At 37.5% G+C, this 12,901-nt stretch overlaps 1 protein-coding gene across 1 annotated transcript; it reads left to right on the forward strand.

Annotated features, from left to right (window-relative positions):
• On the forward strand, nt 1-11,147 carry LOC100247893 (putative ribosomal large subunit pseudouridine synthase SVR1, chloroplastic). The gene is made up of 10 exons (XM_002270150.5): nt 1-649; nt 1,974-2,053; nt 2,587-2,687; nt 2,811-2,883; nt 3,059-3,152; nt 3,286-3,334; nt 3,690-3,840; nt 4,088-4,144; nt 4,718-4,773; nt 10,590-11,147. Exons 1-10 carry the CDS (start codon nt 190-192, stop codon nt 10,648-10,650), a joined length of 1,182 nt encoding a protein of 393 aa, XP_002270186.1. The 5' UTR covers nt 1-189; the 3' UTR covers nt 10,651-11,147.
• The last annotated feature ends 1,754 nt before the right edge of the window (nt 11,148-12,901 follow it).

Here is a 12,901-nt window from a genome sequence, read left to right on the forward strand (position 1 = left end):
AACGCCGTCGGAGGTGGAGTTGGGAGCAGAGAATGAGAAAATTTGCTTATATCGTTCAGAAATCCTGGCCCAGCCCAGACCAGTAGACCTCAAAAAATCGAAGCCCACCACTTACACACATGACACACCTATCTAAATACGCCTGTCTCATCGTCCCCGAAAAAATCGTGAAGCAGGCGACACCCGCCAATGGCGGCAGCAGGAGCTACAGCGGCGGCAGCAGTAGCAGCTGCCTCGGCGGCGTTCTCCTCATTCCACCTCTCCAGGCCTTCCCTCGCTCGCAGACACTTCCGCACTATACCGGTACGCTCCTCAATTTCACCTCCTTCCACCACCAGCGCCGAATTCAACATCTCCTTCGCCCCCAAATCGAAAAACCCTAAACCTCAATCTGAAACCCTCCTCATTCCATGGATCGTCCGCGATGAGAACGGCAATCTCAGGGTTCAGTCCACGCCCCCGGAGCGATATCTGCAAGACATGGCCAAAGCGAAGGCTCTTTCTGCCAAGAAGAAGAAGAAGAAGGAAGAGAGCACCGCCAGAGCCGTCGCGGTGGAGCCCAAGTATTCCAAGGCCGCGCGGAGGTTTTACAATGAGAATTTTAGGGATCCGCCGCAACGCCTCAGTAAGGTTCTCGCTGCTGCCGGAGGTAATGGTGCTGAACTTCCAGGATTAACAGATTTTTTTTAATTGAAATTATGCTATAAATATCCTTCTTGACTGAAAGAGAAAAAAAAAAAAACATAATCGGCATGTTGGGAAATGAAAATGGCAGAAACTATGAAAATTATGGTTTTGTGTTTTTGGATTTGGAAACGAAATGTTTGAGCTGGTTTTGTTCAAGTGAAACGGAGTGGGATTTTGTTTACCAGACCTATGCCCCATCCTTGGAAATAAAGTTGCTTCCTGGTTAGCTTCTGAATTCAACGCTGTGAATTTGAAAATCTTCCTTTGGCTATGGAGTTTTCTCAGTTTAGGTGTGACGAATTTAAATTCAAATTCAAGTTCATTAATATATGGATAAACCCTAATCTATGGATTTCGAATTGGGGCCATTGGTTCAAATTCTAGAGCCCCAAGTTCACATACTTGCAATGTGGAGAAAGATGAAATAAAGTATGCTTCTAGTGTATCACTGGGCATACTGTGAAGAGAACAGCGAATTTAGTATTTAAGGTGTCACATTCAGACTGGCTTTCTTTGAAGTATGTAATATCACAGTCTCACGAAAACAATGGTTGTGAATAAAGCACTGACAATTTTTCTTTTAGGCCTTATTTGAACTATGTATACCTTGAGTCGCCTTTTTCGTGTCTCTTTTATATATAAAATTTTCTTTACCTATCAAAAAAATAAAAATAAATAAATAAAGCACTGACAATATTAAAAATGAGCCAATGTAGAGGCTGGTTCTCACTCAGACTAGTAGACTTCCATTTCTTTTTTTGCTTTGAGTCCAAAAGGATGGTAACTTTACTGTTTAAGGAGCTTATTCTTCAGATTATGTGACACCAGTGTAACTAAATAGTATGGCTATGGAGAAATGAAGGTTCAGTGTCATAAAAAAGAACTGAATCTGGTGGCTGTAATTTTTATTTTGATAACCGAGGAACCTTCTATGGCCAAACCCTTAGGACTCTCCATGGGGATCCAAACCTTGAGGTATTGACTGCCCTGCAACAACCAGCACCGAGTCAATTCAGGGTATCATCAGTGGTAGGATTTGAATCCAGGACCATGTGCCACTTATTAGGACCACACTTCCAAGATTCGAATCTGGTGGCTGTATTTTGACCCAACTTCATTTTTTTTCTTTCCAGAAGATTTAAAAAAATGAAGATTCTTCCTAACGTCTTTGGTATTCTGATAAGTTTTTTCAATACAGGATTGTGAGGGCCTTCTTTTGGTGAATTGTTTACTATTTGGGTTGGTAATGTCTTATGATTTTGGGTTTATGCAATTTTTGTTATCAGTGGCATCGAGAAGGAACAGTGAAGAGCTTATTTTTGAAGGCCGAGTAACTGTTAATGGTTCTGTGTGTAACACACCTCAGGTGACCCATAGCTCCATGTGTTTTATATTTTTGGCTGCCTTTGTTAAGGTTATAACTATAAATGGCATTTATCCTACTACTTGTGGTTCCTGAACTGTATTTTAATTATGCTCCATTTGGATCAAGAAAGTATTAGGGAAAGGAAAAATGTAGGAACTAGCAAGAAATCCAGATTCTCTTGCTTGTTTTTTTGTGATGATGTATGAAGGAAAAAAAAAATCAATATATAGGGAAAGTTTATACCTTTTCAAATTTTCATTCTTTACATAGAAGAGAAAAAAAAAGAGAGATAAATTTGGAGAAGCATGTAAGAAAAATTCATTGAGTTTAAACATAATTTTTATTTTTGTTCACTTTTTGTTTTGTTCCATTTTCCCCTCTATTTTCTTTTCCTTGTGCTTTCTCTCTTAACTTTTTAAGATCCAAACAGAACCTTAGTGTTGTAGTTATTGCCAAGGAAGATTTGAAACTATTTCTATTTACATCCAGAGTCATACCTTAGTCTTAATAGAGTTGTTTCTGATTTAATGCAGACTCGAGTTGATCCAGCCAGGGATATGATTTATGTTAATGGAAACCGCCTTCCGAAGAAGCTCCCTCCTAAGGTGTATCTTGCCCTGAATAAGCCAAAAGGGTGTGCCACTGTTACTTGTCCATGCAACTATTTCTATGTACCTTTGCTCTTCAATGTTCTTTCTCAAGTTTGAGCTTTGAATCCTATGTGTATATGTGGGTTAATGCGGTTGCAATATCATAGGTACATTTGCTCATCCGGAGAGAAAGAGTCCAAATCTGTTTTGTGCCTATTTGATGATTATTTGAAGAGTTGGGTATGTGTAGATTGAACCTCTAGGATACCATTTTTCTGATATGTATCTTTTTCGCAGAAAGCTTCTATTCCTTTGCTTTTAAATTTCAGCATATCTTTATATAAATATCATTTATTCATTAATTTATTTACTGTTATGTCTTTTAAATCCATTATGTGATACTTTGCATTTCCAGAACAAACAAAATCCTGGAGTACCAAAACCAAGAATCTTTACAGTGGGTCGCCTTGATGTTGCCACAACTGGGTTGATTATTTTGACCAATGATGGTATGCATATTGCTATAAAAAAGTCATGGATTCCTGTAACATAATTAAAATATGATGAATAAGAGTTCTTTAAATATACATTTGAAATTGAAAGGGCCTTTCTAAAGCCAGTTGAAATGCTATTTCTTTTCAGGGGATTTTGCTCAAAAGCTTTCACATCCATCATCCAAGCTATCAAAGGAGTAAGATTCCATTTATTTGTTGTATATAGGATTCTATCCATTTATTTATTGTATATAGAATTCTATTTGTTTAGCAGTATTAAAAAAAAAATCGCAGATCAAATCATAATTGGTAATACTTTCTTCAAATTTTTTTTATGTTGGTGTGTCATCCCAGGGTCTTTTTTGGAAGTGAATTCTGTTGTATGTTTAATGGCTGTGGCTGAAAACCTTTAGCTGCTTACTATTTTATGTGTCAGGGTGGGGCCTTACATGTTTGTTATTGTCATTCTTCTCTCATTCTTTTGGAGGTTTGGCTGATTCCCGCTATTTTTGTTTTTACTCTGCTTCTGATGACCAACACCTTGATATGTAGATACATTGCAACAATTGATGGTGTGGTCAATAAGCGGCACTTGATAGCTATCAGTGAGGGAACTGTTATTGAAGGTGTTCATTGCACTCCAGATTCTGTGGAGCTACTACCACCACAGCCAAATATATCGAAACCTAGACTTCGTGTTGTGGTACTATTTTTATCTGTTCAAGATCTGTAATATTATATGTAGTAACTGCATTTATACAACATTCCTTGTCATATATTGGATTGACTATATGCTTTCTGAATTTACAATTGATCATTGACACCTGACCAGTACAATAATCTTGATGATATGTTTGGAGGTGGTGCACTGGGCTGGTTAATGCACAGGTATATTTGACAATGTGACTGCAAAGGGGCTAATTTTGTTTTGCTCACATAAATTCGTGCAGGTTCATGAAGGGAGAAATCATGAAGTTCGGGAGCTTGTGAAAAGTGCTGGACTTCAGGTTGGTGTGTGTTTTATCAATAACATCATTTTTTAAAAATGAATATGTCCTTATCCATCAAGACTTATAGTTAATGCTTTCAGTTCATTGAATTAGAAAGTTAAATTTGAGGCCATGAGTTATCCTCTCAAGACTTGATTTGTATTGAAAGTTGGGGAAAAAAAAGAGGAAAAAGACAAAAAAGAGAAGGCAGTTTAATCTGAACTTATTTTAGAAAATAGAGAGTTTTGTATTTTTGATTGTCCAAACTGACTTGCACTTTCATTGTTGCTAAATTTCCTACTTTCATGTTCCTCTTACCCTTTGCATGTATCATTCAAAACCTCTAGGTCTATGGTGTGTAATTCTAAAATTTGCATGTTTGTTGTTAATAGAATTTAAATCTCTAATGGTTATATCAATTCAGAAATTGAATATACCATGAAGTTTGATCTTTATGGAATTTTAAATTAATGTTAATGACAACACTAGATCTTCCATTAGCTTTATTGTCACTAATGCCCTCATGGTTGCTTATTAGTTTTGGGTTCCTCTTTGAGTTTTATTTATCTGTTCTTGTTTTTATTTTTCCAGATTCATTCCCTAAAACGTATACGCATAGGTGGTTTCAGACTTCCATCGGATCTTGGGTAATTATTCTTGGAATGCCTTCACTTTGATAGGATCTTATAGACTAATAGTACCTTTATTTCTTGTAGTGTATAATGATGCATTTGTTTCTTATATGATCCAATAATTACCTTTTTTTTTTGTTTTTGTTTTTCTCTGGATGTGCCTTCTCTTTATTGTTGTTTTTATTTTATTTTTATTACAATGAATTAGAATGCTGAGTTATTTTCTATTCAATTTCTGTAGTATATCATCTTAATTAGATTACCAAGTTCTTGTTTGTCTAATCATTCTAATAATGCCTTTCTTGCTATACGTTTAAACTTGTGATCTGATGCTTTTTGATATTTATTGGAGACAGTACCATATTAGGTCAGAAGTGAATCATCTTATTTCTTATTGGAATAAGACTGTTGGATGTGTATGTACGATTTTACTGACTTATCAGAAGGAATGATAGGAATTATTGCATTTTTGTGTGGATAAAAATCTCCATTGCTTGGATCTAAAAATTTTTTTGGAGTTGCAGGTGGTAAATAAACTGTATTCTTCTTTGTCATGCCAATATTTGCATCGTTGGCAAGGAATTATAATTTCTCTCTTAAAGGGTACATCCTATTACCCTCTCTCCTTCTCCCTCCCCCCCTCCCTGCTTCTGCCCCTTTCCATTTTTTTTTCTTTTTGATAGACAACCAAGAATATAATAAAGACGCCAAATAAAAAGAGGGGGGCAAACCCCAAGTACACGGGAAGTATACAAAGGGAGCCAACAAGACAGAAACACCACAAAGGAGCACAGAAAACACCCTCCCACTAACTAACACAACCAGTCAATAAAATCTAACAAGAAACCATGACCCTCTTGAATATGTCAATGATCCCAATGGAAAAGGGCACAAATAAGAGAGTCCTTTAGAACTTGGTCTGAGCGTTGAATTCCATCTAAGTATCTTCGATTCCTCTCTTGCTAAAGGATCCAAAATAAGCAAAGAGGGGTTGTCCTTCAAATTTTTTTCTTTTTTTGCTAACCAAACTTCCATGCCCCCTGACAGAGAACGGGAGGACTCAAAAATAGCCAAAGAAAGAAAGTAATAAAGGCTAAAGACTCCTTGCCTTTCCACAATGGATTAGCAAGTGATTAGTTGATTCTTCTGAATTCATGTATAAACAACAATAGTTAGCTAACACCATCCTCTTCTCTTAAGTTGATCTAAACTACCTCCCAAGCAAAAAAACCCACCTCTAAAGGCACCCAAGGGCCCCACACTAGCTTAGAGGGAAAAGAAATACTACCTTTGTTTGACTCTAAGGAAGAGCAGAAAGATTTCATCAATAACTTCCCACTTTTGTTAATCTTCCAAATTAGCTCATCGTCATCCTCACTACACTTCCCAAGCGCATATAGCCTCCTAAGTAACTTCTCAATGGAATGTAGCTCCCAACCCAACTTTAAAGCACATGTAGCCCCTTTCCATTTAAAAGCAATGCAATGTAAGGAGAGGTTGCTTTTTGTAATTACCAAATGGCTTTTTGCTTTTGGTATTTAGTATGTTTAGCTTTCATTTGTGGAGGATTCCTCATCCTTCTATTGTACTTCTTAATTCCTATTTCAATATAATGCATTGTTGTTTCTTATTAAAAAAAAAAAAAAAGAGATGAGGGATACTACAAGAGAAGCAAGAAAAAAGAGAAGTAACATGTCGAATTAGTAAGAATAAATACAATACTAAAATGAGTGTTGTCATCTTTTTTTCAAGAGCTTCTCTAGAAGATTTGGAAACTCTTAAGATAATTTTGGTAGTGTTTGGGCATATTTTTAGACTTAAAGTCAATCTAGAGAAGAGTATCCTCTCTGGCATCAACATTGATCTAGATCAACTCAATAGGTTGGCATTGGTCCTTGATTGCAAGGTGTTGGATTGGCTTATTCCATATTTGGGACTTCCATTGGGGGGGAACCCAAAGGCAGGAGCATTCTGGGATCTGGTGATTGAGAGAGTTTCACGAAGGTTGGATGGGTAGAAAAAAACTTATCTATCTTTAGGTGGGAGGGTTACTCTTATTCATTCTTGCTTATCTCATATTCCCAACTAATTTCTTTCCTTGTTCAAAATTCCTTTTTCAGTGGTGCTGAAAATTGAGAAATTGCAAAGGGATTTTTTGTGGTCAAGGTTTGGGGAGCATAAGAGAGACCATCTTGTTAGTTGGGACTTAGTGTGTAAGGCAAAAGGAGAAGGGGTATTAGAGTTTGGGAAGATTTTTGTAAGGAATTGCGCTCTATTAGGAAAATGGCTATGGAGGTTTCCTGAGGAATGGTATGCTCTTTGGCATTAGGTTATCCTAAGCATTTATGGGACACATACTAATGGGTGGGGTGCCAACACCTTTGTTAGGTGGTTACATCATTGTCCTTGGAAGGCCATTGCATAGGTCTTCTTAGGTTTTTCCAAATACACTTGGCTAGTGGTGGGAGATGGGTTAAGAATTTGGTTTTGGGAAGACTTGTGGTGGGGGGATCAACCTTTGTGCTCTCAATTCCTAGGTCTATTCTGAATTGTCACAGTTAAAAACCTCACTATCTCATCAATTCTTAGGCCTACTAATCCTTTCTCTTGGAATTTAAACTTCCGTTTCAATCTTTTGGATCTTGAGATAGAAGATTTTGAAAGACTCATGTCCTCTCTTTCACACTTGCACTTATTTCCATTTGGTCATGACTTGAGAGCTTGGTCCCTGTTTTCTTTAGGTTTATTCACCATAAAGTCGTTCTTTTCAATCTTGTCCAACCTTATTGATCCAACTCCATCATTCCCTATTGATTTTGTTTGGAAATCGCAAGCCCCATTTAAGGTCAAATCCTTTGCTTGGTTAGTGACACTTAAGAAGGTAAACATCAATGACATGCTACAACTGAGAAGATTCTTCAAAACCATCAGTTTTGATGTTTGTTTGTTTGTTGTGTATGGAGAGTGGTGAAATGGTAGATCATATCTTCTTACATCGCCCATTGAGTTTGAGGCTTTGGCACAAACTCTTCAACTTGGTTCATATGGATTGGGTTCCTCCTAGGAGTATATGTGATATGATAATTATTTCATGTAGAGGATTGAGAAATTCCAATAGAGGCAAGGTGTTGTGGCAGTTTGCTTGTCTTGCTTTGATGTGGGTTGTGTGGCGAGAGAGAAATGCTAGGATTTTTTAGGGCAAGGCGAGAACTTCAGAGGGCCTTTGGGACACAATTCATTTCTTAGCCTCCTTTTGGGCTTCATGCACCATGACATTTAAGGGTGCTCCCCTTAATCTGATCCAACTTAATTGGTTGTTGGTGTCTAGTTCCATGGGTATGGGCTAGCAATGATAGATTACTTTTGTATATTCCCACTTGGGACATAGTTTGTGGAACCTCATAGTTGTATAGATTCTTGAACTTGGGTTTTTGCTTTCTGTTGTGTACTTTTTAGAGGATTTCTCATCCTTCTTTGTACTTATTTAAAAAAAGGAGTGCAGCCATTCCCTGAGCTATAATTCAAGGGGGATGACAATCTTATATGAAACTTCAAAGATCTAGCAACCCTTCTGGCAAGCTCATTCACCTCCTGGTTAGCCATCTAGGCCTCCAGCCCAAAGAAGCATCCATGCATGTAGGTGGGTTGAAAATCTTTAATCCAATTACCAATGTTGCCAACAGCCTCCTAGAAAGCCTCTATTCTAGACCCATGATACAATCACAAGAAGCCCTGCTTGATGGGGAGATGCCAAACCTCCACTTCAGTGCTTAAATCTCTGCTCAATCACCAACTTGTTCCTTGCCACCATAGAGAAAATATGTAGTTTGTCTCCTTGCGGTTTCAACTAGTCTCTTTTAATACCTTCTGACCTGGTTTAGCAGTGAGCACCCATCAAAATTCAGCTTATAGCTGTGTATGGGGGAGTTGTCTGCTAACCTTCTAGTCCATCATGGTAAAGCTCACATCCTACCTCTCTCTCTCTCTCTCTCTCTCTCTCTCTCTCTCTCTCTCTCTCTCTCTTATTAACTAGCTTCTCTTTGTGTAGGAGTGGAATCCACTACATTTTTAGCCAAAGTTAATGATGGTAGGTTCTAAGGACAATAGCTTACTGGAATGATGATTACTGGGTCCATTGCAGAGTGTTCTGGAGAAACTGTTTTGACATGCCATCTCTGGGGTCCTGGAGATTTTTCTGAAAATAAACATTGGGATTGGTGTAAAAATGAAGTTTCCCTTCTGCTCAAACTGTGGAGTTGATTGAACTGGTTTCAGTTCTTTGCACTGTTGATTCAGAATTAAGTTGATGGAAACAGGCTTTGCTGCTTGTGTCTTGTTTCTTTCAACTCCACTTGTAGGATTCAAGGGTTTAAGCTAGTAGTTAGAAGTACTCCTTGGAGGGTAGGTGTGAAACCAAGTAAGAAACAGAACATTGATGTGAACTTGGTAGCATGGGAAATGACTAAAGATCCTGCATTACAAGTCTATTGACTGGATAGGATTGGAGGGTTGTGGTTTGGCATTAGTAGTGGTTTCTAATGTGGGAAACAGGCTGCTGGTATGATGGATGAATGTACTGGTGTTTGCTTGGTCTCTTTTTTGTGTGGGAATGTGTGGAAATTGGTTCTCTCTCTTTAATTATTAGATTGGTTCTTTATAGCAAGTATTTGTAGATGGCCTAGGGTCATTTCTTGAATGCAATATAGATTGGTCTTCCAAGGCTAATGTTAGATCAGTCATGCACATGGGCATACTCCATTCTTAGCAACAAAAGATGGATTACACAACTTCATTTCTTTTGACAAAAGCATGTAATTCATATAAACATTTATGGATGCACTCATGTGGGCTTTCTTTTGATGTATATGAATATAGATCTTCAAAATGGTGGGAGAACTGCCAGCTTTGAAATTGGATGTTGAAGTCCGTACTGGTCACCTATGGGAAAGTAGGACTAGTATGTTGGAGATATAAAGTTATAAACTGTGATTCCTCAAACTTCTTTGAAAGTGGTGTAAATTAATTGAATGTGATGAAATTTACACAGCCAAGAGCATGATATGCTTGTGGTCAGTGGTCCACTATAGTTCTTCTTTGAGCTCTATGTGAACCATCGACTAGTTGCCTAAAAGGGGTCGCTGAAGATCCGTGTCCTTGGTGAAATAAAATTGCATCAGGATAATGATGCTGGCTTGCATGAGTAATGTGAAATTCTCTTAGCATTCATAATTGGAGCAGTTCGCAAATCTGAAACACAACTTTGAACACTGCTCAATTAAATAAGGAGCTCAACAATAATATATAGTTGTGTGTGTGTGTGTGTGTATGTATATATAAACATATTCCAAGTTGGGAATGATTAAGACTGCAGAAATATTCATTTATGATGCAGTTGTAGTTAAGAGTCTATTTAGTTTCAGCACTGTTTAAAGGGTAATAAAGGCTGCCCTTTTCAAGCCTCATATCATTTTTCAATTGTTGGGGCATGATGTATATTGTATGCTCATACCGTAAAAGCTTTAGCTTCTTGGAAAATTGATCGTCCAACATGGTATCAAAGCTTTGGTTAATTGGAGGTCCTAGGATCAAGTCCCAAAACTATGATTTTTTTGCCACTAATGTGATCTGTGTCTCCCACATCAGGTATGAGGCTGCATGTGGGTTGGAGCATGATATACACTATAGATCTAAATCCTAATACCTTAACATAAAACTGTAACTCAATTTGACATAAATACATATCTTGATTTGCTTGGATGCATCATAATGAAATTCTCTATTCTATTTATGAGAAAAACTTAGCAGTTCTTTGCTGATTATCTACTTTTCAGGCATGGGAAGCATGTTGAGCTAAAACAAGGTGATCTAAAGGCTTTGGGTTGGAAGAGTTAGAAAAAGTTGCTGCATGAGGGCTGGAGGTGCTTGTTCCTCATACTCAAGTTCAATTGAATAAAACCCCGTTCAGGTGTAATCAAGAATTTCGCTAATGTCTTGCACATGGGAGCCATTCAGTGGTGGGGTTCACTCTAACTTTCTTGGACCATATTCATAATGGCATCATGTTTACTATGGGTTTGGAAGCTAATATAACAGACTGAGCTATGTACATGATCTATTCCAGTTGGAAGACCTCATACAGGACGTGTGGTAAAATCTTGTGTTTAAACAGGGAAATTGCTGGGTTGTGACTCTTGTAAGGCATTGCTTTGTAGATAATGCGATTATGCAAATGAACTAAAACCTTATGGATTGTCATGTTTTAGAAGCTCCTTGATGGAGATCAGAAGTAGCAACATTTTATTTGCCTAATGTTGTTAATTATTAACTGACAGAACTCTTTTTTTTCTTTCTAATTATTTTTAAATTCATGCATATAGTTTCCGATGTTATTTTTTTTTTCCTCCGGTCTTTTACTGTAGAGATAATGTTATAATATGTTATGCGTGTAACAAAATACAGTTTCATTTGAAAAGAAAGCTTCTTGATAAAGGATTGGCCACAGCAGTGTAGGGAAGGAAATTTATATGACAATCTTGTGGGCAGATGACAGCAGGTATGTGTGGTTGCACCGCTTGTACTCTTGTAACCACTATGATGCACATGTAAGCCCACATGCTTGACCCCAGAATCTAAATTTATCTGCAAGGCAAGGTTCTTGTTTTGGTGGACACCTTTTGGGGAAACCACAAAAATGGGGCCTGACGCAGTCTTATGTAATTTTGCAGGAAACCATCCGGTGAGACCAAAAAAAGGGGCCTTACATAGTAAATTGCCGGTTTCATCCTAGTCCGGGAAAATTCTCACGTCCCGGGTACTTCCCTAGTCTTGGAACATCCTAACCAGACATAGTTGAAAGGATGGAAGTCCTGGATGATCACTAGTTCAACTCATTACTCCCTAGAGAATAATAGATGACGGTCGGCCAAGGGTGTCTTGAGATTCTAGTCTTTAATGGCATATCATAATTCTTTCTTTTAATTCTATGTTATGTAGAGTTTAGTGGATGATATCAACATCTTTCCTTTAGAATAAATACACAGCACTAGGCAGATGATAAAGGCACACTCTTCCCCTTCTTTCCCAAAATCAGAATCCTTAGGATTTAATAGAAAACAAGAGGGCATACCTGAGAAGCCAAAAAGTGAATGAGGTCTGTGTCATCTGACTGTGTCACCCTTGTGGAAAGTCTGACAGTTGGAGGAATAAGAGGCCACAGAGACAAAAAAAAGTACTCCCATCTTTGCTGTTTTTTTGTCTTCTCTTTTTCAGATTGACATCAACCTTAGGAACCCATATCATTTTTGATTAATTAAAAAGGGTTACATATCACTTATAATAATAGAGATGACTTTTTGATAACATTATCGACCGACCCCCCACCCCCACCCCACTCATCCTTGGTGGAGGAAGAAAAAGGTCTTGTAAGAGTAATATGTCACTTGTATTAGGAAAACAGTTTTATCTTATTTTAATCTTTTTTTATTTTATTTTATTTTATCTGTTTGTGCAAAGAGAAAGTGCATAAATCTCATCTCCTTTGCCAATGACACGTAAAGCTGAACAAAGAAATACAACAAAATTGTCATATCTGCTGATTTGAATTGCATTGAAGTGGTCAAAAACGGAGAGGAGAAAGTGATGTTTCAGTTTCAGGACCTGTCCTGGGACGGCAGTCATGTTAAAAGTTCACGTGCTGCCCTTGTTATATGTATACATAAAGGACAAAAACAGTTCTACTTCTATTCTAGACCTCTTTCTATTCTCATCAAGGGGGTCTCCATAAATAAATAGCTTTCATCCAAACCACAAAGAAAAATGCTTTCTTCTCATTAGATTTGTGGGTTTGTTGGTATTCATGTTGTCTAAATACTTAGCCAATTAAAATGAAATGGGGGAAGGTGACACAGCAGATATTTAAAGAAGGAAACAGTGTAGTGGTATACAAATAAATGAAGTTAAGAGGCTTTTTCCATAATCAATTAAACTAATGGTCTGTCATGAGGACGACTACCAAATGACAGGTACGTGGACGCTGACCCTCTGGCCAGGATGCTGCTCATTTCTTATGCATCTTAATAACTGAAACATCTATAAGTTTAATTTTTTTTTTTTAAAATTGTGAATTATTTTATTATTATTATTA

This window comes from Vitis vinifera, chromosome 13 (assembly GCF_030704535.1).
Source record: "Vitis vinifera cultivar Pinot Noir 40024 chromosome 13, ASM3070453v1".
NCBI lineage: Eukaryota > Viridiplantae > Streptophyta > Magnoliopsida > Vitales > Vitaceae > Vitis > Vitis vinifera.

Bases quoted from the DNA above. Each gene is read 5' to 3' on its own strand.
- LOC100247893 (XM_002270150.5), top strand. From the start codon at position 190: ATGGCGGCAGCAGGAGCTACAGCGGCGGCAGCAGTAGCAGCTGCCTCG. The intron at 2,884-3,058 runs GTATGTGTAGAT...TTGCATTTCCAG, and splicing joins ATGATTATTTGAAGAGTTGG to AACAAACAAAATCCTGGAGT. The intron at 3,841-4,087 runs GTACTATTTTTA...AAATTCGTGCAG, and splicing joins AACCTAGACTTCGTGTTGTG to GTTCATGAAGGGAGAAATCA.